Source organism: Gastrolobium bilobum, unplaced genomic scaffold (assembly GCF_033153095.1).
Source record: "Gastrolobium bilobum isolate Gb01-03AN ecotype WA unplaced genomic scaffold, APGP_CSIRO_Gbil_v1 utg2366, whole genome shotgun sequence".
Lineage (NCBI taxonomy): Eukaryota > Viridiplantae > Streptophyta > Magnoliopsida > Fabales > Fabaceae > Gastrolobium > Gastrolobium bilobum.
The window spans coordinates 48014-74538 of record NW_026897169.1 but is presented as its reverse complement, the minus strand read 5'-3'; the positions used below and the strand labels follow the sequence as shown (position 1 = coordinate 74538).

The following is a 26525-nucleotide window of genomic DNA, read 5'->3' as shown; positions in this document are numbered from 1 at the left end:
CAAATTTTATGATGCCCGCATTTAGTTGAAATTGAGATCTCTCACAAATTCAAAAAAGATCCACATTAGTCCCTCAAAATGATTAAAATAGGTCCATTTTGAATTTTTTAGGGACCACAAATAGCTTTTTATTTGCTAGGGACTAAAGCGGGTATCATAAAATTTGCTGATGACCGAAAATGATATTTACTCTTATATTTTTGAAATCAAAAGAAGCTAAAACAACAAACTAAACACTACATGCTCTAAGAAGGGCAACACCCTATGGGGCATTTGGTAGAAGAGAAATTTCTTTTATTCGTGAATCACTATTACTAGAAATGTGATAGAAAAATAAGTTTTTCGGGAATGTAACAAAAAAATTATTTGGTAGGCCAAAATTTTATTGGGAATATTGGGTGAAATTTATTTAGTTTATGTTTGATTAATTATAAAATATTACTGGAAATTTGGTGTGATATTACAAATATAGCCCCACTTTGATATTTTCTTCTACCACTTTGATAGGGTTATTTTTGTCACATTATTCAAAGATGCAATATTGTAACATCCTCGTCTCGAGCCGGTTCAATTAACATACATATGATAAAACAGAAAACAACGGAAGACTTAACTTATGAAAATACGAGCTAACTTTTCCTTTTTCTTTTTAAATTCTCATTCATCGTAAACGAAAATCGGACAGAGTTTCCTCTATAAATCGGACAACTGGGGATTTTCCAATCCCACTCAGAAGCATTTCCTGATAAACAATTTATACAAATATAATCAAATGCCCATCCATGGACGCATGCATAACTTGGCTCAGTGCCACTATATCTAACAGCATGCAATCCAACACGTAAACATATCTGAATACTACATCATCATATAACGTGCCTGAATACTCAAATGTACATGCATCAAACTGACAGACATGTACAAAACATATACAGGCCATATACAAAATAAAGGATCAATGTCATGATCCATCAAAGGTGGAAATACAAAATGACATAAATATACTTCCAAAAAGTAGTAGCCTACAGCCACTCAAAATCCGATCTGTCAACTGCCTCAGCCACGTGTCGCGTCCCTGCCTAGTGAGGACTCACCGGGAATCTGGGCACCTGAAAATATGTCCCCAACAAGGGGTGAGATTACAAATCTCAATAAGCTCCAAGTGTATAGAGAATTCTCCATACCCCTGGCTCACTCCTGCATGAAAGTCAGATACAGAGTATACGAATACAACATATAACAGATATCATAACAGAACAGAGCATTTATCTATATCATATCAGAGGTGTGCGTCGTCATTCCCAAGGGAGGACCCCAAGTGGAAATCAACACACGTGTTCCCGAGGGAGGACCCCAAAGCGGACATCCAGGTACTATACAATCAATGGCCATAGATTGTTACAGAAATCATATTACAGAAGTCATATCAGAGCAAAACATATCATGTTATCAAATAATTCTATATGAATGCATCTATACAAAGCATCTAAATAACAGTCATACAGTCCAACCATAGTTCACTAACCATGGTGGAGCACTCAAGCAGGAAAAGACTCCTTAAACATAGAGCTTACCTCTTGAAGCTTTACCAATACGCTTACTTGTTGCACAAGTTACTTATACGTCTTCAAGAGATTCTGATTCCTTTTTAGTCCCTAGGTACACCTAGAGAAAAAATCCACAAATACAAATTAATAAAATGCCATCATGCCTAGCTTTCACATAAGGCATACATTTTATCGCTTCTTTTCGTTTCTTTACGTTTTTGCCAATGCTATGCCAATACACAAGTCTAGACCACATTATACTCGTTAGGATTCTTTAATTTAATCAAGTGTTCACTTGAGAATTTTCAACATAATTCATGCCATTTTCTTTAAAAGGCCGTGAACCTACCCTTAGGAACTCAAGGTATTTTTCAAGCCATTTCACTTCTTAACTCATCAATTTTATACAATAAATTACAACACATTTCATTAAAATGAAATGTAACAAAATATATCCCTAAGCCACCCTATAGGTCGAACTCCACAAAGACAATAGGCAAAAGGGTTCTTTTCTTTTTAATTATTCTTTCTTCACTTAGTTAGCAACTTAAACATTTATATATGTATCCAAAGGTTCCAATACAATTTTGGAACACCAAGTCCCTTACAACCCTCATGGCCGAAGTGTAGGGATCAAAATACATAGGATTTTTCCCTTTTGGCCTTCTCACTAATTTCACCAATTCTATTCTCTCTCTCAAGCACCTTAGGCTCTCTTAATACATAATATAAAATTTTTGCCCAATGCTCCCTATTCAACCTATCATGGCCGAACTTAGGGGAGTGCAAACCAAGGGAATTTTTCTTCATTTAACACATGTTGATGTTTCTCTTCTACACTAAGACTTCCTATACAAAACAAGCCATCATAATTTTCAAGTTTTATACTACTTCCTTTCTCACCCACACATGCTCACAAATTCAAAACATAGATCACAAAAAATAAAATCATAGGATTAGGGTTTTGTTACCTCTAATCACCTATCCAAAACCTAGAAGACATTCACCAAGAGAATCTCCATCAAAAGCTCCATTTTGCCTTCTTAATGAATAGTGCCACGCAAAGGGGGAAGAGAATATCTCCTCACACAAGCAATGATAGTTCAAACTAATGGTGGGAATGGATTCATTGGACCTTTTCCTATGAGTTTCATGTGTAGCATAAAGCTTTTTGATGATCAAATGAGTGAGAATGGAAGGAAGAAAGAAAACAAAATGAAACCCTAAGCCAAACCTTCCATGTGAGACAGCCACGGGAATGACGAGAAGAATGAAGAAAAGCAACGCATGAGAGAGAAATTTAAAAGGAGTTATGGCTTTTATAAAGTTAACTTATTTTAACTGGGTAAAGGTTTATCTATCTACACACCTCCATTCATTACTAAACTTTACACACTAGTCCAGAATATTTTTATGCTAATATTTATAATTTTACCTTTTACTTTCGGGTAACTTTATTTACCCGCATTTTTACTCCTTAACTGTCATTTTAACTCCTTTTTCACCAAATGTGACTTTATTTCTTTTACTTCTAATTATTCTTCGATATTATATCCACAATTACTAGTAAGGGTTATTATAAATATTTTGTCACCTTTTTCTTCAACCACTTTCTCAGCAATCCAACAATACCACCCTCTGGATGGTATTCCAAATAGTATTTTTTTATCCAAGTTTTACTCATAAAATGAATTACCAGCTATTTCACTTTCCAAGATAATTTTTTTGAAAAATAATACCAAACACGATCATTTTAAAAATCTACCCTCACTTTTCTGGATATTAACCAAAAAAACAAAAAAACCTACCGAACACCCCCAAGATCCCTATGAATTAAGGGTCTGTTCGGTGTGATGTATAAGGCCTGATAGTATAAGTTTGTACTATATGTTATTACATTTTTAGTTATTTGGTGTGACCATCGTATAATATAAGCTTATACAGTAAGATCTCTTTATACATCAAAACGATATATAACTTAATCACGCTTAGGAAGATAGGATTAGGCCTGATAAGGGGTTGATCTATTAACCGATGTAATTTTCAAGAATTAATATATTATTTTAATATTAGTATATTAAAATAAAAAATAATTTTTCAATATATAGTTTTTTAAAATATTGGAGATTTTTATTTTTATAAAATTTAATATATTTTTTGGACACACTAATCAACATATTTCTATAAAAAATAATATCATCTAATATATTTGGAAGGATTATGTAAATTCATTATTAAAATGTATTTTTGACAAAAATATTTATTTTTAACCTATCTAGTATTATACGGTGTATTACTAAACATTGGATCATTGGATAATATTATCTTATACAATATCATGTCAAACGCTGGGTAGTATTAAAATTTAATCAGGTCTTATACAATTATGCCTTATACTATCATATTTTATACTATTACATTTTATCCTATATTATGTACCAAACATCCACTAAGATTCTACGGGACACATTCCAGTACGCCTTGTTGGTTTGGAGCATGTCTTAAAAGTTGAAACCTTCGAGTTGATTCAAATCTTGAAAATGAAAAAAATATCTTTCCTTTTAAAAAAGAAAAGAAAAGAAAAATAGTACTAATAGTATACTAAACAAAATAATATTTTTACAGTTACTGTAAATAAGTTATCTGTATTTACTCTCAAAATGACGTCGTTTGAGGATTGAAAAATTAAATAATTATAGTTATAAAGACTAGAATAACTCTGAAATAAATTAAACTTACAAAAACACCATGATTTCTGCCCCAAAACAACGTTGTATTAGGTTTACTGCAGATAACTTATATGCAGTACCTGTAGAAATATTATTCTGTTTAGTATATTATTAGTATTATTTTTCTTTTCTTTACTGCAGAAAAAGTGAATCCTATATTAAATTATGGATTCATCTTTTCTATCTATCAATGTAGATAAGTTATCTACATTGAGCCCAAAATGACGTCATTTTGGGACAGAAATCAAGGTATTTTCGTAATTATAATTTATTTTAGGGTTATAATAGTATTTTTCATTATAATTTTTTTATTTTCAACCAAAAACAACGTCGTTTTGAAAGAGAATGTAGATAACTTATCTAGTAAAAATATTAAAGCCTTAAATTATTGTGTATAAGTCTAAGCACAATTTCCACAAACATAGTTTTTTTTTTTAAAAAAAAAACTCGTTTGCCAGTTTTGTTTTAGTTTTTTCCATTTATAAACAAATTTAAGGATTATTACATAAGGATAAACAAAATTTATATAGCGTGTATGTAATTACGTTTTCTTAAATTTCAATTTTCTAAAGGGAAGAAATTCGCACTCAATAAAATCATAAAATAAAATAAAGAGTAAATACCTTTTTTAGTCCCTAGCAATATCCACGAAGACCTTTTCAATACCTAGCAATAAAAAAGGGACAAATTGGTCCCTGGAATAGCAAAAAAGAGGCTACGTTCATCCTTCCGTTAACTCCCACCTAACGGCCCAACTAACGGTGCACAGTTGGCACGTTAGTTTGCTGACGCGGCTTGGATGTGGGACACCGTGGAAGACGAGACGACAACGTTTTGGTCCCTGTCAAAACCACGAGGGCCATTTTGGTCCCTGTCAAAATGCACGAGGACGTTTTTAGTCCCTGACAAAAAGCACGGGGCCCTTATTGGTCCCTAACCAGAGAAAAATAGGCACATGACTTCATTGTTTTTCTATGCAGTCCAATTTTACAAAACAGAAGTGCATTACATCAGAAACATGAGTGCAATCCATTTGTTCATCACAAAGTAATTAAACTAAATTTCATCACAAAGTAAAATACTCCTTCTCTGCATTTTATTGAAGTTTCGACCTTATTAACGATTATTCATTTCTTTTTCAATGCTAATTAAGCTTCCCACTTTGTTAAAAGGGATTCTTGGCTCTTGCAAACAGCTTTTACGATCCCTAGAATACTATGAACTAGTTTAATTCTCTTAGTCTGTATAAGACATAGCGTAATGCGATTTACGAACAATATCTTTAGTAGTGTAGCATTACAATTATACTATTTATTTTTCTATAAAATATAATTGCATGATTGTTGATATTTAAATACAGAGAAAAATCAGAGAAAAAGCCAAGTAAATGATTGTTGATAATTGCAATGCATGGCAGTTGACTGGACTGCAGCAGTTGGTAGTTCTCAGCCACATGAAGGCAACTTAAGAGGAAGCAGCCCACCTCCATCAAATCCACAACAGGCAAATGAGCTGTTGAGTAATGAAACAATGAATGCAGCAACTAGTGGCACACGAAGCAGATTATTGGCCTTCATGATCACACCTGGTTTTAGGCCACCAAGGCCTGCCTTAAGAAAATGACCTGCTGCTGTATATGACCTGAGAGTAGTGCATGAGCCAACTGAGAATGGTTTATTATTATGTGACTAACTTTTTTTGAAAATCTAGCCATTATGTATTTGGAGGCCTTATTATGTCAATGTTTTTTTTTTGTAAATTCTGGCCATATTGTATTAGAGGCCTTTCTTTTAATTCCTGACAGTAGTTGCCTTTATTTTGTAATGCACTACTGTACATCCATGTCTTCAGATATAATGATACTCAAATCATGTTCCAGCTATTATGTTTCACAGGGTTGATGAATGTTTAAGTTTACCATTTTTGATGTTTTTTAACTAATATACGTAGTTGTAGTTCTTGTACATCCATGTCTTCTGGTTTAACAAATTGGACTGCATATAAATCCAATTTAATGTCATGTTCCTGTTTTGCAAAATTGGATTGCACTCTTGTTTATGATGTAATGCACTTCTGTTTTGCAAAATTGGACTGCATAGAAAAGCAATGAAGTCATGTGCCTATTTTTCTCTAGTTAGGGACCAATAAAGGCCTCGTGCTTTTTGTCAGGGACTAAAAACGTCCTCGTGCATTTTGACAGGGACCAAAATGGCCCTCGTGGTTTTGACAGGGACCAAAACGTCGTCGTCTCGTCTTCCACGGTGTCCCACATCCAAGTCGCGTCAGCAAACTAACGTGTCAACCGTGCACCGTTAGTTGGGCCGTTAGGTGAGAGTTCACGGAAGGATGAACGTGGCCTCTTTTTTGTTATTTCAGGGACCAATTTGTCCCTTTTTTATTGCTACGGACTGAAAAGGGCTTCGTGAATATTGTCAGAGACTAAAAAGAGTATTTACTCTAAAATAAAATAAGATTATTATTAATTTATTATTATTATCATGGTCCACGTCCGAAAAGAGAACAAGACAGATTCCAAGTTGGCGTATGATCCAACATGTCACGATGCAATTGGGCCATTAGACGTGTATTTCTCAACCAAAATTCTTTTTATTTTTTATTTTGTTATTTTGGGGCATGATTTGCAATTTGCATAAACGTTAAACAAACCAAACAAAAAGAGAACTCTAAATCATCATCTATTTCGATTTTCAGATCCAAACGCAGAAGAGAGTGAAAGAATGGAAGCCATTGATTCTGTCTTCGATCCCCTCAGAGAATTCGCTAAGGACAGCGTCAGGCTCGTGAAGCGTTGTCACAAACCCGATCGTAAAGGTGAAACCCTAATTCTAATCCTAATCATTCGTTCCCTTTGATTACTTTTAGATCTCTCTCTTTTAATTTGATTCGAATCTCTGTGTTTGGATCTTGATTTTTCGGATGCGTTTGGTATTTTAGAATTCTCTAAGGTTGCCGTGCGAACCGCAATTGGTTTCGTTGTGATGGGATTTGTAGGCTTTTTCGTGAAGCTCATCTTCATTCCAATTAACAACATCATCGTCGGATCTGGTTAGGTAAAGTTCGTTTTTTTAATCGTTTTTTCTCTTCCTTTTTTGGCTACTTGGATCTCTCTGTTTTTTATGTTCACAAGTTGGAGATTGTGATTTTATTTTTATTTTTTATTGTAAATTTTGAAATTGTCTTATTTTGAATTGCTTATTTGGTTGAGTGGCTGTTAAGAAGTATTGTTTGACTTGTTGGCAGCATTGTCCTTTGGTTTCCTGAAATAATTTGATATGAATAAGGGATTTAAAGTGAAAACCGGAAAAAATAAATGAAATTGGATGCTCCGTCTGGTTACGTTTATGGTGTGTCAGGCATAATGCATTGGCTTATTTGAGATTTTCGTTCGATTAATGATGGAAAAGAAAGCCTGCATGTCTGCTTATTGAGTTATTGTACACATTAAGATCAACTTCTTTTGCCCTTTATCAGATCATTCTTTAGATGGCATGACGAAAAAGTACTGTGGATCAGCTTAACTTTCTTCTTTCTAGAATACAGAACCCGGCATTTTCCTTATGCTAGTGAACTTTATTATCGCTGTATTGATTTTTTTGGTGTTGTAACTTTGCAAGTTTTTCCCTTATGCATGTTTATAGTTTACTCCCAGTTTTAATTTGCTGGTGGCTTTCTCTTCTTTGACTGTGGCATGTTCTATGTTGCTTTTGCTTATTTTGAATGGTATAGCTTTTGATGTAGAATTTATTTGAAACGCCAATAAGTTGATGAGTTAATTGATTGCATTATTAAGTGATTTTGATACAGACCAACAGCAATTAACAAGATTCTAATGAAAAAGGCAAAGCCAGATCCAATTTTATATATGAAATCCTATTAATATTTGTATTACAATAAGGGAAATAAAGGTACCAGGGACAACTTCAATTGTAACTACAGAGGCAAATTGACTAACAATGCCAGTTAAGCTCCTCTTATAACAGTAATGCAAAGCAACAATGGAAATAACGATGCTGAATAAGAAAGATAATTGTGAAGCAGTTGGAGAGGCTCCACTCTCTCCCAAGGTGTCAATTCCACTTTCTAAATTCTTGATGATCCTTCTTTCCTCATCAACCTTCCCTTTTATCCACTTCCTCACGTGGTGTAGCGCTCCCTAAGTTTGTTGCAACCGAATTGCTGAGTCACCACCCATTGGTTCAGTGAGAGTTGGGCCCTGATCAGCATTAGTTGCAGCCCAAGTCCCCCTGTGCTTGTCCCTCTTATAAACTTGAATGGGGTTGGGTTGGGTTGTATCAGATTTTCTTGGATAAAATCTACTGCATCTTTTTATAAATATGCATATTGGACAATAATGTGCTATGATTTATCATATGACAACCATTATAAGGTGCTATGAAGATGTAACCAGTCAGTATACATAGTCGAACATCCTCAGGGAACAGTTACTGCATTAGTACAGACATGTATAGGAGATGATGTATAATTATTTTCTTAGTAGCCTATCTTATTGCTATCTATGCCCTTAGGATCCTACGTAATGACTACCTAGTTCTGTAATGAGAGAGTATTTGCCATAGCAACTTATGTCAAGGACTTTTTTAGGAATCTCTTTATTTTGTCTGTTGTGAGATGTTGATTGTTTTGTTTGTGAAACTTCTTTTCAATGTCATCGACATCAAGTTAATATTAATATTGACTGAATGTCGAAACTGAACAGTAAGAGGTATCATATGGCATAAAGGATTCGATAAACTATGTTTCTTGTGCAAAGTGTGTAATATGAATGCGCTAAAATAACCGTTGGTTATCTCCGCAGGATGAGGGGAACTACACTCGCCTCAGGAATTCAAGTTGTAAAGCAAAAGGAGGCAGAAAGAGTCGCGACTTCAATATATCATTCGATGTGCACTTAATCTTAGTTCTGCTCTATTTCATTTTTCTTCGGAAGCGTTACAATTTTATTTGAATTGTGTAATTTTATTTTTCCGTGTTAGACTTTGACACACTATTTTGATTTAGGAAAAAATTAATTGAGGAAGTGTAGGTTTGCTCTAATTCTTTTGTTAACTTTAGCTTTCAATTTTCTTTTATGACCAATCCATGGTACACCAGTACAGTTGGGTGTTAATTGGCCGCTGGACAAAGTTGAAGGAAGATCGGTGTGCGATAGTACTCACGTACAGAACGATGTTATATTTCATTTTACAAACAAAAACAGCATGTAAAGAATGGGGAAAAAAAAAATTCAGTCAGCGGAGCTAAAGTTATCTCTAATGAATTGAAAATGATGTCGTTTTGAATTATAAGATTAAAAAATTATAATGACAAAGATTAATATAATCTTGCAATATATTATAATTATAAAAATATTTTGATTTTCGTCTTAAAATGATGTCGTTTTGAGCTTATTGGAGATAATTTTATCTTCAGTGATTTCCATTTATCTGAGATTTAGGCATGGGTAGCAATCGATTCTATAATTTTAAGGAATTGTACAATACAGTACGAAATAACGTAAAATCACATTCATTAATCAAATTTGTTTATTTGGACAAGTCCTTTACCCGTAAAGAATTTGAATAATGCCAGTCTCGCTGGTTCTCATGTTTTGTTTAGGTACATCGCAATAGTGCAAATAAGTTCGAGACTTGACGTTTGGCTTAGCAGCCGTTTTCCATTTATAGCAAAAATTTCCTGATAATACAAATCTGTGTCAATTTTTCAAATGAAATTTTTGTTTTGACTTTTGAATGGAACCTAATTCTTTTTTTTTTTGAATAACACGAAATGACTCAAAAAAGGTAGAAATACTGAAACCCCAAATAAAAAAGAAAAATGCAATTACACATTTAAAAATTTTATTATTATTACTAAATCGACAGTAGGTAAATAACAAAAAGTCGAAGTTTTGTCCATATAGCGAGGCCCAACACTCACCGTAGTATGTAATATTCAGAGAATATCCGACGAATATTAAGAATCAACCCACATGCATCTCTTTAAATCATATATACATTGCCTTATATATATATATATATATATATATATATATATATATATATATATATATATATATATATATATATATATATATATTTCATTTACAGATTTTTATAAATTATACTATGTACTCACGAAACTATATAGTGTAATTTAGTATACTTCAGGAGGTACATAGTATAGTTTGTAAGAGTTTGTAAATATAATCCTCCCTATATATGTATGTATAATATAATGGCAAGACAATGAACAATAAAGTTATACATTTAGGGGGGAAATAGCTAGAATTTTATATGATAAGATTAATCTAAGAGTAGTAATTATATGAAATTAAGATACAAGGATCATTCATTTATCTGAGATAAAAAATGTCAATTTATTCTACAAATAATGTTAGCCAAAGTTTTTCTATTTTACTCTCTAGCACTTTTGATAATGTATAAGAGCAAGGTTATACTTACAACTTTTTTTTTCTTACAACCATATCTTATCACCGTTGATTTCCGCCAATCAACGGTTATTATTTTGCAAATTAAATTCATTAATTAATTATTAATTTACAATAAATGATAACCGTTGATTGACGGAAATCAACGGTGATAAGATATGGTTGTAAGAGGTTGTAAAAAAAAAAGTTGTAAGTATAACTTTCCTCAATGTGTAATACTAATACTAGGATTTTAAAGATGGAACCCTATATCTTACCGCGGAAAATTATCAATAAATTTTGACTTAAATTAATTAAAATTTGTCAATATTTAAGGGTGATTATTAATAAGCCAAAGTAATAGGAACGAGTCATCCATTGAAAAAGTAATATTAAATGAATAATGAAAACTAATTTTTGCCTACCTTTGCCTACCCTTTTTCGTTACCGTTCGATTACAATCTAATTCAACGGTTCATATTTGCGAAATAAAATAATGGTTTGATGTTTGTCATTTTAAATGACGTAATTTTGTCATTTTAGGAGAGAGATAGACGCAAGAGATGGAAATCATGGGAGAGAGAAAGTGGATGGTTTTTTAATTTAAATTTTAAATAAAAAAATTATTTTGTGTCTATCTCTCTCCTAAAATGACATAATTTTATGTCATTTAAAATGACAAACACTTTTCCCATAAAGTAAACTCTTTTTTTCTTCTCTTTCTCCTCACTTCCTCTCACACCCTTTCTCTCTCCTCCCCTTTCTCTTTTCCTCACTGCCACATTGGAGACATTTTTTTTTCCTTCATTTCTGCCATCGTGGACCTCTTTAATACTTCTGCTTCTTAAGCCTTGTGACTCTAACTAAACAAATGAAAACTCAAAGAAATATGTAATTTTAGCATGTTTCATGTGAACTTCTTCAAAACCAATTCAAAAACTAGTGGTTCAATTTTTATTTTTCTTCCTAATCATAGATACGTTTAATTGAATTCTGTAATTTTTGGCCATTCAGATTTCATCCTCACTGAAGTATTAAAGAGGTCCGCGCCACTGGAACTATGAAGGAACTATGATTTTCCATTATTAAAGAGGTTATATGATGAAGGATCCAATTATTAAAGAGGTTTACGGCGGCAGACACCAGCGATAAATGAAGGCAAAAAAAAAATGTCTTCGGTATGGCATAAAGGAAGAGAGAAAGGGGAGGAGAGAGAAAGGGTGTGGGAGGAAGTGAGGAGAAAGAAAGGGAAAAAAGGGTTTATTTTATTTCGCAAATATGGACCGTTGGATTAGATTGTAATCGAACGGTAATGAAATGGGTAGGCAAAGGTAGGCAAAATGGGATAACCTCATTTTGCCTACCTTTGCCTACCCATTTCATTACCGTTCGATTACAATCTAATCCAACGGTCCATATTTGCGAAATAAAATAAACCCTTTTTTCCCTTTCTTTCTCCTCACTTCCTCCCACACCCTTTCTCTCTCCTCCCCTTTCTCTCTTCCTCTATGCCATCCCTATTTTTTTCTTCATCGCTGGTGATTGTTATAAGAAACAATTTTGCTAAATAAATCCCATAATGCTTGTGGAGAGGCATTTTACATTTGATGATTGTTATAAGAAACAATTTTGACTATGCAATCTTCCTTGGAGTAATAACAGTACCCAGTGGTAAAAGGCTTTGGTTTATGGTCGAGTAGTTAACCTTGATATATCTTTTTGCATTCGTCCGTGATTGACTATTAGTAAAGTTTCTTTGAATCTTGCTTTTGTTATTTTACAAATGAAGTGCCAAAAAAACCTGATAAAGCTACACAAGCGATAAAAAAAGTGTTCGCGGCGGCAGACACAAGTGTTAACAGGGAATTTTATCAATTCCCAATTTGCACCACCATGGAAAACAACTAAACAACAAGTTATGAGGTAAAGATTGAAGAACCCACCTTCTGGCACCGCCGCTTTGGATAGAGTTGTAGAAAAAGAAAGGATTTTTTTTTTTCAAATTCTTTTTCTAAAGTTGAAAAGCTTCTCAATGCATATGGAGTTGGAGAGGGTGGGGGGGGGGTTTAAAGAGGTCCACGGCGGCAGACATCAGCGATAAAGGGAAAAAAAATAGGTACGACGTAGAGGAAGAGAAAAAGAGAAGGAGAGAGAAAGGGTGTGGAGAAAGTGAGAAGAAAGAAAAAAGGGGAACAAGTTTATTTTATTTCGCAAATATGGACTGTTAGATTAGATTGTAATTGAACGGTAATGAAAGGGGTATGCAAAATGGGAATAGGCAGAATAACCTATCATAAAATAATATGACGTATTTTTTCTATGATTTCTATATAGGGTTAGGTTATTTTACCTATCATTTTTTTTTTTGTCAATCTTTGCGTACCACTCTAAAATACCGTTAGATCAGAATCTAAATAGGAGAGAAAAAATAAATATAATTAAGATTATGATTTAACGGTATTTTAGAGTGGTAGGCAGAAAAAATGGTAGGTAGAATAACCTATCCTTGATTCTGATCTGACGGTATTGTAGAGTGTTAAGCAAAGGTAGGCAAAAAAAAAATAGTAGGTAGAATAACCTATCCAAAAAAAAAGATAGGTTATTCTACCTACCATTTTTTCTGCTTACCTTTGTCTATTACTTTAAAAGACCATTAGACGAGAATCTTAATTAATATTTATCTTTCTCTCTCTTTTTAGATTCTGATCTAACGGTATTTTAGAGTGGTAGGCAAGAGTAGACAAAAAAAAATGATAGATGCAGTAACTTATTCCTTTTAAAAAAGAGATAAAAACAAAAAAAATAAAACTCACACCTTTATTTATTTTTTAATTTCTTAAAAAGACATAAATTTATGTCTTTTAAAGTCTTTTAAAGTGAAACACACTCTTCTCGTGAGGAGTCTATTTAATTTTAAGATATTATAGTCCTTAGAAAATAGAAAGTATTGACCATTAAATACATTTTATTAAATTTTCTTTTCAGCCATTTTTTTTAACCTTTACGTTCCAATCCAATCCCAGCCAAGACAATGTTTCAGCCAGAAAACACATCAACAGGTTTTGACATGGGTCCTGAGTAATGGGTGTGCACGTGTTGAATGCGACGACGGTTCTCTCCTCCATGTTTCTTTTATCGACAGTTCAACTTCAAATAGGCCTCTGTGTGTAACGCATCCTCTTCGATTTCAGTTTCAGTTTCGTCTTGCCCATTTTGCTGCGCAATCCCTCCCCTTTTTTCTTCAACTCATCCACCTCGAATTGCGCGCTTCAATGGAAGGTTTGTCTTCTATCAAGGCTCACTTTCAGACCCTCCCATCCTTATCTTCCAGACCCAGAACCTGGATTCCTCCAACCCAAGCGAATATTTATAGAAGAAACTCCTTTTTCACTTTTTCTGTTCGGGCACAGGTGACTTTTTTTTTTTATATATATATATGAAGTTTATATCTTTTTGTAACCTTGTATTCTATCTCCTTGTTTTTTAATCTGGGTCTCTTTCTTCTTTCTTTTTGGGAGTTGGGTTAATTGGGGTTTACTGAGAATGGAAATAGTTTTTTTTTTTTGGGGGGGGTGGAGGTGGGGTTTAAAATTTCGGTTCAATTATAGTGTGTGAATACAGAATTTTATGTTATGAGAAACCCCTGTTGATTTTGTGATGTTGTTTTTTGGATTATGTGGTGTTTTGGCTGTTTTGATTAGATGGAGTCCAGTGATGGTTCAGCTGCATTAGCCACATCTGGTGAATCTGTAGTGGATGCTCTCAAAGTTAAGGAGTGGGAAGTGGGGATGTTCCAAAATGAAGTTGCTGCTACCCAGGGTATAAGAATAAGGAGAAGGCCGCCAAGTGGACCCCCTTTACATTATGTAGGACCCTTTCAATTCCGGTTGCAGAATGAGGGCAATACACCCCGTAACATTTTGGAAGAGATTGTGTGGAACAAGGACGTAGAAGTCTCACACGTATTATGATTGATTTACTCTCTGCTTTATTTTTCTTACTAATAATAGATGTTGTTTTTCATGAAATAGATTGCCTGTTGTAATACTGGAAACTATTTGATTTTCAGCTAAAAGAAAGAAAACCCCTCATTATGCTGAAGAAAGGCCTTGAAAATGCTCCTCCTGCAAGGGATTTTATTGGTGCTCTAAGGGCAGCCAATGAACGAACTGGACTGCCAGGATTGATAGCTGAAGTGAAGAAAGCTTCACCAAGTAGAGGTGTCTTGAGAGAAGACTTCGATCCAGTAAGACTGTCTTGATTTCCAATATCATTTTTCTGGCTGGAATTGTTATCTCGCTACTTTACTTGTAATATTTCTGAAGTTATTATTGATGTTATGTGGGAAATGTTTTGAGTCAGCTTCAGCTGGCTGGCACACCATTGCATCTTGTTGGTTAGAGTTAAATTATTCAACTATTTTTTTTATTTTTTTTTTATTTGGCTTCCCTGAATCTACTTGTTATACCATAAGTGTTTGATATGAGTCATGTTTGCAGAGGTAGGTCTTAAATTATTTTATGCTACATATCAATTTCTTCTTTTGAGCATCTTAAGCTTTTTGCTTCCCTCTTACCCTAATTAATTTTCTCCCTCTTTGTGATACCCATCAAAATAAATTCTTTCTTCTCGCATCTACTATTGGCTCTCAGTTTGCTTTTACTATTATTGCATTTATAAAATCAACTATTTAGTTTTTAATCTATCCGCTTCCATTTACCCCAGTTAAATGTAAATACAAACTTATCTAAGAGTGATTGGATTTTTTATTCTGTACCGCATTGCCAAGATAACCACCAACCCAATAAGTATCGGAAAGAAGTATTGCTTTACAGAGTCTCTGTAAAGTATATAATACACATGTTTGGTCTTGGATAGCTCATTTGTTTCTCAACAACTAGTCCAGGTTCATGGCTTGGAAAGAAGTATCACTTCAAAACATACTTGTCAGTAATAGTTAGCGGCCGACCCCAAAAATGGTTTAGCGGTGTAGCGGGTAGCAGTATTGCCGCTATGGTGAAGTATTAATTCCACATATATTATACTAACAGTCTAATACTACACAAATATAAATGCTCAAACATAAGAAGTCACACAAAATCAAACACATAATTCCACAATCAATGTCAAATACAAGGAACATAAACGAAGGATTCAAAATTAAACACAAATGAACAATGAAATTGTCAAATAGTCAAATAGAAGAAGTGAACTAATGAAGAAAATAATCATCATCTCCAGATTCTCCATCAAATTCCAACAAATCTTCTCCCTCACTTTCATCTTCACTTGAACTAATGGTATAGCTGTGTAGCGGGTAGCGGTATATCTGCTACGTTACGCCGCTACCTTCCGCTATCGGCCAACGTCTCGTAGCGTCGCAGTTGTAGTGGCCGGCCGCTGCTACCCGATACTGTAGCGGTTTAGCAGCGCTACCGGCCGCTACTGACAACCTAGCTTCAAAATAAGGATCTCGTCTGAGTTTACTGTATCAGGAAGATGTTATGTTTTCTCATTAAAAACAGGGCAGCCTGGTGTTATAAAGCTCTTGCAATATGCTGGGTCCAGGGAAGGTCAGGCCCAGCCAGTGCGTGGGTATATAGTAGGCAATCTTACCTTGCATTTGCAAGAGAATAATTACATGAATCGAACATGTGACCTCTGGATCACATGGCAACAAACCAACCGCCGTGTCAAGGTTCTCCTTATATTTTCTCTTTAAGTTGAGTATTTTGGTTTCCTAGTACTTCTGTATCAAGTCACTTAGCAAGCCCTTCAAGCAACTTATCCAACACTGTTGTTAGTTTGTATTTCTTTTCTTCATGGTATACGCTACTATTTTAGAGGTTCTCTGTGATAGGTTGAAATTGCTCAAGCTTACGAGAAAGGTGGAGCAGCATGCCTAAGTGTTTTGACAGATGAAAAGTATTTTAAGGTAAACGCTACTCATCCAACAACTTGAATGCTGCTAGATAATATTTGGTTGGTTGAGAACTAGGCTATATTGCAGTTAAATGATAAGTAACTCTAACTTGAATCTTGGTTTTCATGATCAAGGGAAGCTTTGAAAATCTCGAGGCAATAAGAAAGGCTGGAGTAAAGGTTAGCTTTCTGAATTGCATTAATCCTTGATATAGGATTTATTCTTCCATCTAATGCTTTATATAGGACCTGTTGATGACTCTAGAAAAAATATGCAGTGCCCTTTGTTGTGTAAAGAATTCATCGTTGATGCATGGCAACTCTACTATGCTCGAACTAAAGGTGCTGATGCTGTCCTTCTAATTGCTGCTGTTTTGCCTGATCTTGATATCAAATACATGATTAAGATATGCAAGTTACTGGGACTGACCACACTTGTTGAGGTAAGGTTGGTGGTTTATTTATTTGTTTCCTAAATTTGAATGACATCTGACATTAATGAAACTTTTTTTAAGTGAACTGATATTTGATGTTTATTTTTGAAGCCAAGTTTTGAGTTTATCCCATTTTTAGTGTAAACTTGGTCCTAAAGTGGGTTAATTTGAGTTTTGAATACTGTAATATATGAACAATGAGCCTCTTCAATGTGATGATTCTGTGCTTAAAAGCAAAATTTAAAGCGTATTAGATTTACAAGTACAGAATTTATAGGTCGACTAAACTTTTGTTGGAACCCGACTTACATTTTTTTAGCTTTAGTCGAAACCTTGAATTGTTATGACTGATTTGATGATTGTGATACCTGCACTGTATTTAGTACTTATATTAAGATACAAAAGTCATCAGTATAATTTTCCTTAGATCTCTCAATCTGTATGGCATGTTCCTTTTTTGTGCTTATTGGACATTTTATATTTTTTTCTCGTAGGTGCACGATGAGAGGGAATTTGATCGTGTTCTTGGAATAGAAGGTATTGAGCTTATTGGCATTAACAACCGTAATCTTGGTAAGCCTTGTCGCTCCTCTCTGTTACTCCCCTCCCACCCCCGCTCTCCTTTTTTTTTTTTATGAAATGGTAATGCCTTTTCTCTTGCATGTACTGAAAATGGGATTAATAATAAGTAAATTATGCAAATTGGCTTTCGCGTAGTACTTTAAACTAAATCCTTTGTACTTTGTTTTTTTTATCCTTTTTGTGTCAATGTCGGAATATTTAAACTTGAGGATCTGACTCGTTAACTTTGGCTTTTCTTTTTTTGGGGTTGCAGAAACATTTGAGGTGGATATCAGCAACACAAAAAGGCTTCTTGAAGGAGAGCGAGGCAAAATAATCCGTGAGAAAAACATAATTGTACGCTGCCTTTCCTTTGTTTATTTAGAGTTACTTGAAAGAAATGATATTTTATTTTGAATCTCAAATATCCTGCTGATGATTATATGGTTTGTTTAGATTGTAGGGGAATCTGGTATGTTCACTCCCGATGATATTGCCTATGTACAAGAAGCAGGTGTTAAAGCTGTAAGTATTAGCAATTTCATTTCTAAAACGTAATTAACATTTTGTTTGTTGAATCTTTGGTCATAAATTGAGGAACACAGTAATAAAATTTCAGTAAACCATGTGTTTTGCCAACAACTGTGTCATATAAGGGGAATAGGGGGGATTACTCCAGTACGCATGTATGTTAAACCAACAATTAACAAATGTATGACATCCTTATGGTACCATAGCAACTTCCATTATTTCACCTTTTTGTTTTTCCGCAGGTTTTGGTCGGGGAGTCTATTGTAAAGCAAAGTGATCCTGGGAAGGGAATCAGCAATCTCTTTGGCAAAGATATCTCTTTGGCTTAGCTAACTTCCTTCAAATATGGGTATTTGAGATAACAGATTTTTGATATGGTTATTGATCTGGTTCATTCTACCTTTGCTTGTATTAAATAATCAAAAGCTTAAACATGTAACTGTATAAACTATGCATGTTTAAAGATACTTTATAACTAAATCAGGTCATTTTGTGACAATGGATTGCTTGGCTTTTCTGCGACCTCAACTTTGCATTGAATCTCTAGTCTTCGTTTTATGGTACCGGATAGCGCTCTCCGTCTAATCGATGGTCCTTTTTTCCCCTAATAAATTCTAATAGCTGTGTTGTAATTAACTAATTATGCGAAGAGTTTTGAAGTTGTATTATAAACAGCATATAGTATGTGATATATTAACGCCCATAACGTCATCATTAGCTAGAGGAGGTACTGACGAGGATAGAGAAATATGAATAAAGATACGTATACATATTGTCTTCACAACCTTCGTAGTCCGAAGTAGATTTATCTGAAACGTACACTAAAAATTATAATGGAACAAATGTGTCCTCTAATAGTTTATGGAGAATTGTTTCTTATCTTATGTTGTATAAGATAATTAGTTTTATGCAACACACCAAAAAATATGTGCACCAAATAATTTATGTGAGAGTAATATTTTTCATAACTTATTAGTGTTCATGGGGTGTAGGCGAAAACTTTTTGCAAGTATTACTTTTAGAAAAGTAAAAATAAATTTAATTATGTTAAATTTCTTATTCGGCCGTGTGCACTGATTTAAACACTTGTTTTAATTTTTTTTCATCTTTTTTCTGTTCTTGTAGAACCACCTTGTAGAAATCTCCCATGATGGCCCTGAAAGGAAAACGGTTAGACAAGCTATAGTTTACAACTTTACAAGTGTAATTTCATATAATTTATCAATAAAATTCAAGCACGAATTGAACCCCTAACTCTTTTTTATCAATGGTATTCTATAGTTACTGGAAATAACTATTTAAAAGGTACATTTTTTTAAGTTCACCCACACGGTTTTGCACTCTTACTAGTTAGAAATTTTTGGTGTGCCCAAACAAGATAAACAAATTTCTGTCAGAAACTTTTCTTTGTAAAGATTCAAATAAAACAATCTGATAGTAAAAAAGAAAAAGAATTCTTAGCATGATTGGCTTTACGTTTGCACAACTCATACGGGATTTTGATTAGTGTTTTTTACGTTATAAGAGATAATTTTATTTACTATATACACGTAAAAATATGTAGATCCTATATTTTTTCTCTCTCTTTTCTTTGTATAATCCCATGAAATTCACACACTTTTATATTTACCCTAACTCATAATCACTTTCGCCATTTTTCTTATGTTTGGTTAGCATAGAGATCAGTTGAATGAACAGCGAGTTTGAGCCCAAATACATGTTTGAGTAAAAGCAAAACATAGTTGCTTTTGTGGGGAGATGATTAGAATTTATGATAATCATTTTATTCTATCCAATCATAAATCAATCCCCTTCAAATTCAATTTTAACTAAACTCAATCTAGCAAAATAAAGATAAAATCAAGCTTGAAAATGTTCACCTACACTTAGTATCTGATTCCTTTAGCAACCTCAAAAAAATGAGCAACATTCTCCTCTGGTGTTCCTACTACAATGCCATGACCAAGATTCAAGATATGTTTTCCCCTGCCTGCTTTTCTCACAGTATCGTTTATTCTATCAGTGATGAACTGTTTTGAACCAAAAAGGACACCAGGATCCACATTACCCTGGACTACTGCATTTGGTCCCAACCGCTTCCTTCCATCAGCCATATCAACCATCCAATCCAAGCTAAATACATCCACACCTGTTGAAGGTAGCCTCTCAAGCAATCCACCAGCACCACTTGCATACAAGATTAAAGGGAGTTGTGGATGTGTTTTCTTCACAATATCTACAATCTGCTTCAAGTAAGGCAAACTGAATTCTTCAAAATCCACTGGACTAAGCTCTGTTGCCCATGAGTCAAATATCTGAACAGCTTGAGCTCCTTTGTCAGCTTGGTATTGAATGTATCTTGCCATTGACGTTGTAAATTTCTGTAGTAAAGAGTGGAGGACCTACGGATGAATCACAGTTCCATAAAAATAAATGAGTTTATCACGAATATTCACAGCTCAATAAAGGACATACACTTTCCAAGCAAAAATAACCATTTCGAAGCCTTAATGGGACACTAAGAGAAGTTTTACTCTTTCCTATATTTTTTGTCCCTCTATCCTATATCAATATTCTATATATTGAAAAGGGTCAAGCGCTATTCTAGCCATCACAAGAGAGATGAAAACTTCTATGTTCCTAACAAAATAACTATTGATATGCGGACAGGAATGCATGTTTACCTTGGGTTCAGAGAAAGCCAATCCTTTTATTTTTGAGAAGTGTTTTGATGAACAACCTTCAACCACATATGATGCCAGGGTAAATGGAGCCCCGACAAATCCAAGGACTGCAGCTTTATTATCCACCTACAACCAATACTCCAGCTTTTATATTCAATGAGATAATAAGACATAAGGGTATTATGAATTAAATTGAACATCCGGGAACAATAAAGAAACAACTCTTTAACACCATGAGACATATAGATCAACTCATATTATCTTGACAGCCATATGCAGGATGGATGGTTTGGCAGAATAAATAGTTCTGTAAGTTTTCGAGATTATATATATCCATTCAGGTACATCATGACAGAAGCCTTCAATCACTTTTTCCATGTAATTAACCCCTCTCCACCTATGATCCACAGCCATTGGCCATCCATAAATGCACGCTGTGCCTTCTAAATTAAATAAACAAATAATTTCCTGTCATGTTGCACTTGATTATACTGAAAGGCTATTGCTGTAGAATGAAATGCGATGTGAAATGAACAAAAGCAGAAATTCGAAGGTGAAAACTTAAAAGGACATAAAGACCATTCAGACCTCTTTCCTCAAAATTGTCAGTGCTTCACCAACATATGGAACTGAATCTTCAGGAACAAACTCCCTCACTTCATCCACCTGGGCAGCTGTACGAATAGGATCAAATATGATAGGACCCTTACCCTTCACAATATCAAAAGGTATATTCATTCCAGAAAGTGGGGTAAGAATGTCTGAGAATAAAATCACCTGTCAGAGAATTAATACAAAAACTATTAATGACAATGAAATGAGAACCATGACACAAGAAGTAGGCTAACAAAAATGTCCCACAATGGAAAAACTATATAAATGAGTGCAAGAGAGTTTATCTTACCCCATCAGGCTTGAAAACTTTCCATGGTTGCAATGAAATTTCCACAACAAGATCAACATTTTCAGATCTTACACGAAATGAAGGATATTTCTCATAGATGATTTGGTAACTCTGGTCAATAAAGGTTATCAAATTAGACCTATTTTCAGTCAAGAAAACATACACATATCAAAGTCATAAGTGCAGACTATAGCCAATAAATTTGCTAGCCACAAGAATCTGAAAGCAACAATGACAGCAGTACCACCAGCAATTCAAGCGGGATGAAAACCCAACCAATTTGGCAGATCAAAGCTGTGCTTGATTATGTTAAGTGGCATTTAAAACAGACATGAGCAATTAACTTTAATGATGTAAATTTTACTCTTGATGGCAACATTGGCATTTAAATTTACAAGTGACAAAGAAATAAAGCTGAAGCAACCAGACATAGGCTGCAACAATTCAAATAAATAATTATACTGAATTCAGTCCAGAAAATTTTCTCAGATGAGATATATCTGGAAAATGGCAACACACACCCCAAGCCATGTTTTAGTTTCATACAAAGGGAAAAAGTGCAGCAGGATAGGAGCACCGGAGTGAATGTAAAGGGAAAAACCCCGTGCATAAGGCTCCGGGAAATGCGAGGATAGGGGTGAGGGTCGATTACACGTGGCCTTACCCTTGTATTTTTGCAAAGAGACTGATTCCCAAACGTCAACTCGTGCCCTTCTGGTCACAATAAGCAACCTTAACGCTGCTACAAGGCTCACCCTAGTACTGGAGTGAATGTAATTAAAAAAAAAAAAAAACCAACTTAACAATAAAATCTTCATTATACAATGTCCATGTTTCTTTTTAATTAAACAAGACAATCCCCCTCCCGGACTTGTGAAATGGAGCAAACACTATGTTTCTTTCATTTTGCTATAAAGAGTAAGTTGGTCTATACAAAACACAAAGAGCAAGGGATTTGCAACCGTAATTTCTCGAGAATCTAAGAAAATTCAAGACAGCAAATTCAAACTCCGAAGTTCTAACTAAAATTACAATTAAGTTGCTCTGTTTTCAACTATGTATGAACTCCCAAATATTCATAAACCTGCCTTCATGTACCTCCCTGCTTGCCTCATGAGCCAAACTGGTGGTCTTTCAACATCTTTCCCTCGAACTGCGTTAAGCAAAAGTGGTTCGGCGGCAACTGCATTTGGTTCAGCAACTGCTCCTGCACGTGATTTTCCAGAACTCAGATACGAAAACTCACAAATTACCAGAATACTTTCTGAAGAACACAAATAATAGAAAAATTTGACAAGAAATACACAAGAATGGGCGTTGGCATTGTTAGCATTAGTAGTTTAAGAGAAGGGTCATAGCGTAAAGGAAAGATTACCTCCAATGGAACAAGTAATTGGGTGTCTTGATCTGGAGGAAAAATTGAAACTTGATGATGTTCTGGGCGTAGAAGAAGGAACATTGGTAGATGGTATGATGGAGCTAAAGCGACAACTGTTGATGCACGACATGTTTGAAGTTTGAAGCTTGATATGGGATATCAGCAACCTAATCCAATCCTTGCAAGAATCCAGATGTCACGGACTTTGGCCATGTAAGCTAGTAGCCTCGTGAAAATGCACTCGCTTCGATCATCCATCACTTATCTGCTTCACTGGCATTCAGTGAAGAAAATTTTGGGGATTATGACGCACACGTCACATTCACAACACCTTCTCATTTTTTCTAAATTTAAGGTTTTATAAGAGTCACGTGGTAGGAATACTGATTGTGTAATATTATAGAGATTTGTTTTGGGTGCTGTAATTTTTTTTTTTTCTTCAAAAAACTGTGGGCTCCACAAAATATTGTGTGTGTAGGAAAGTTTGTTGTGTGATAAGTGTGAGCTCCACAAAATGTTGTGTTTGTAGGAAAGTTTGTTGTGTCATGTTAAATGACAAATGCAAACTAGGGTGTTCGCGGTCTGGATTGGATCGGTTTTGGAAGCAAAAACCATCTGATCCAATCACTTCGGTTTGATCATATAATCATCCATTCGGTTTGGATTTTTTTTCAAATCTGATCCGATCTGATCTAATTTTTTCGGTTTGGATTGGATCTGATCGGTTTTCAGTTTTTTGAAAATCCTAAAATTTATTTCATGATTATTGTGCAAATAACATCTTTTGTATATATTGACTTTGTAAATTTTTTTTTTTGAAATACAAAAGCATTAGTAAATTATAATAGAGTTTTTTTTTTTGGGCAATGAGATATGAAGCTCTACAAAGATAAAATTTTGTTAATGAGATGTGACTAAATTTTTTCTTGGATTTAGTTGATGGATTAATGGGTCTTGGGTTTAGAAATTTTTGGGCTATGATTAGGGAAAGACCCAAGTAGATAGAGGGGAATTAATATATTGGATCGGTTTGGATTGGATCGGTTTCCATCAACCCATCCAAAAACCGATCCAATCCAATTAAAATTTGCGGGTTTTTTTTTCAGTTTTCGGTTTTTCAGTTTTCGGTTTTTTAGTTCGGTCACCGCGGTTTGAATTGGTTGATGAACACCCCTAATGCAAACCCCTTAAATTTATTACATTTTACAATTTTTATAGGTGAGATCTATTTTTTTTTTCATCATCTTTATATGATTTTATATAGAACTCACACATTTTTTATGTAAAACAATTTTATCTTTTACATTAAAAAAAAAAAGCAAATCTTTTAAATAAGGATCAAGTCATTTTACTGGTGTAATTTATATTTTTATTCAATTATTAAGTCGTTAAATATAAATAAATCAATAATCATAATTTGATATAATTTTTTTTTTATACCTGTATAAAAGAATATATTACCCAATAAAGTTTCATATCCTTACTAAAACTACTCATGATACTTACTAATTGCAAAATAAATATATAGCGGTAGTTTTTGTCATGTTTTACTGGGCACGTGAGTTACTCGAAGGCCCAATTTGGTTAGCACTTGTAACACCTAAACAGAATGAGTTTAGGTAGAATATACATTAATAGAAATAATGCAAATGTAAAATATGAGCATAAAGTAAATCCAAACATCATAACTAGGGTAACATCATAACCAGGGCTGAAAGTGGATTGGTCTGGGTCGAACTTTGTCCCAAAATGCATAAGTTTATATCAAAAAAATTAATTTGACTTACCCCGATAATATAATACGAGTCCAACTGTTATCCTGGCTTACCCCATTTATAAAAAAATAAAAATAAATGGCTTGTTCTAACTCGTTAACATGTTAATTTTTAACTTCCAAGCAGATCATGAATCAAGTTCACAAAATATTCAAATTTGGTCGCTAAAACAAAAACCACAATTTCAACGTTCAAACAAAACCATGAATTATAACAACAACTTATCACAATTTGCATTTAAGTCATCTTCAGAAGCAAAATGCTCAAACTAAATAACATATATTTCATCAGATCCAACAAATCAATCCATACTATGTAAATTAAAATAAATGTATGAATCCAACAAATGCATTATGATGCTTGTAGTAGCCAAAAACTTCTCATCATCTTCTCCCTCATGCCAATACAATTCCAATGTTACATAAGAAAACAAACAATTTGCAAATGTAGAAAATAAAAAATAAGATTAAAAAATAGAAAAAAAATTAAAAACAGAAAACCTTTTAATATCTTTTTTTTTTTCAAACCATACTTATTGCATAGTCAATCTCCATCATATATTAAAGTTTGGATGGTATCTTCAGCCAAGCTAGAACGATAAGTATCAATAACTCTTCCTTTAGAACTAAATGTTGATTCTGATGGTACTGTAGAGATTGGTACAGATCTTATGCTGCTCCCACAGGTAGTATTGGTGGAGAATCGAACTTAGGTCCTTCAACCACCTACTCAACTCACATGCACTAACTAAACTATCACTATTTGGTACTACTATGAATAATATTATTTTATTTTATTTAAAATAAATAATGTGATATAGGCCGGCATGTAAAAAAAACCTGTGGCATGTTCTATTTGATTATATATAATAGACTGAGTCTGACCTGATATAGGTTAAGCCGAAGGCCGTTGTAGGCTGACCCAACCCAATTACACCCCTAATCACAACTATAATTTACAAGACTTTGGTGCTGGTTAATTTAGAATGATAGTAAAAAATACCAACTTAAAACATTTTTCTTTTCAAAGCTGCAGATTAACATCAGATTTGGAATAAATATGAGGCCCACTTGAGAAGCCTTCACCATAAAAAAGCCCACCTGAAAAGCCTTCACTATCAGAAAATGTATCTCAGCTATTAGAGAATAATATAAATCATTAAAAGGCCTTCACTCAACTCCTTAAAGTTTTAGGTTGAATTGGTTCTTTACATGATATTAGAGCTTCAGTGACCACAAGGTCACGAGTTCGATCCTCACCACCCTCCACTTTCTAGTGGAATTAAAATAAACACAAGGTAAAACCAAAAATTGGTTCTGTGTAATATCCACGCTTCAAGTCCAAATGACTCTTACGTGAGAGTGTATAATATATTCCATTAAAAAGGCCCTTACCATCACAAGAACCAATTAGAAAACTTTGCTGCCTGACCACTTGTAGCAACTTGCAGGGGCACTCTCAAAGCTGGTCATACCCTTCACTAGAGGAGGATCACATGATCAGTCCAAGTAAAATTGATTCTGATCAACATAATATCCATTTATCATATCAAGAATTAGGCAACTCGGAGGTAGTTTACTTAAATCTTCAGTTTGAAGGTTATTATTCATTC

At 34.1% G+C, this 26525-nt stretch overlaps 3 protein-coding genes across 5 annotated transcripts; 2 read left to right on the top strand and 1 right to left on the bottom strand.

Annotated features, from left to right (window-relative positions):
- Positions 1-6914: 6914 nt before the first annotated feature.
- On the top strand, positions 6915-9364 carry LOC133304667 (protein transport protein Sec61 subunit gamma). Of its 2 annotated transcripts, none has more exons than XM_061504720.1 (3): positions 6915-7108; positions 7232-7345; positions 9119-9364. In XM_061504720.1, the coding sequence occupies exons 1-3, from the start codon at positions 7015-7017 to the stop codon at positions 9208-9210; spliced, it is 300 nt and encodes a 99-aa protein (XP_061360704.1). In that variant the 5' UTR covers positions 6915-7014; the 3' UTR covers positions 9211-9364. The 2 variants fall into 2 exon arrangements, with proteins under 2 accessions (XP_061360704.1, XP_061360705.1); XM_061504721.1 differs by having other exon boundaries at positions 7232-7347; positions 9114-9271.
- A 4376-nt stretch (positions 9365-13740) lies between these two features.
- LOC133304650 (indole-3-glycerol phosphate synthase, chloroplastic-like) lies at positions 13741-18690 on the top strand. The gene is made up of 10 exons (XM_061504700.1): positions 13741-14134; positions 14426-14686; positions 14794-14970; positions 16585-16659; positions 16782-16826; positions 16925-17089; positions 17575-17653; positions 17916-17998; positions 18098-18166; positions 18415-18690. The coding sequence occupies exons 1-10, from the start codon at positions 13997-13999 to the stop codon at positions 18499-18501; spliced, it is 1179 nt and encodes a 392-aa protein (XP_061360684.1). The 5' UTR covers positions 13741-13996; the 3' UTR covers positions 18502-18690.
- Positions 18691-19984: 1294 nt separating this feature from the next.
- Positions 19985-23384, bottom strand: LOC133304664 (uroporphyrinogen decarboxylase-like). 2 transcript variants are annotated; one of them, XM_061504713.1, is made up of 6 exons: positions 23136-23384; positions 22849-22967; positions 21761-21871; positions 21445-21633; positions 20857-20982; positions 19985-20574 (listed from the first exon to the last, which is right to left on the bottom strand). In XM_061504713.1, the coding sequence occupies exons 1-6, from the start codon at positions 23266-23268 to the stop codon at positions 20059-20061; spliced, it is 1194 nt and encodes a 397-aa protein (XP_061360697.1). In that variant the 5' UTR covers positions 23269-23384; the 3' UTR covers positions 19985-20058. The 2 variants fall into 2 exon arrangements, with proteins under 2 accessions (XP_061360697.1, XP_061360698.1); XM_061504714.1 differs by having other exon boundaries at positions 22849-22961.
- Positions 23385-26525: the final 3141 nt, after the last annotated feature.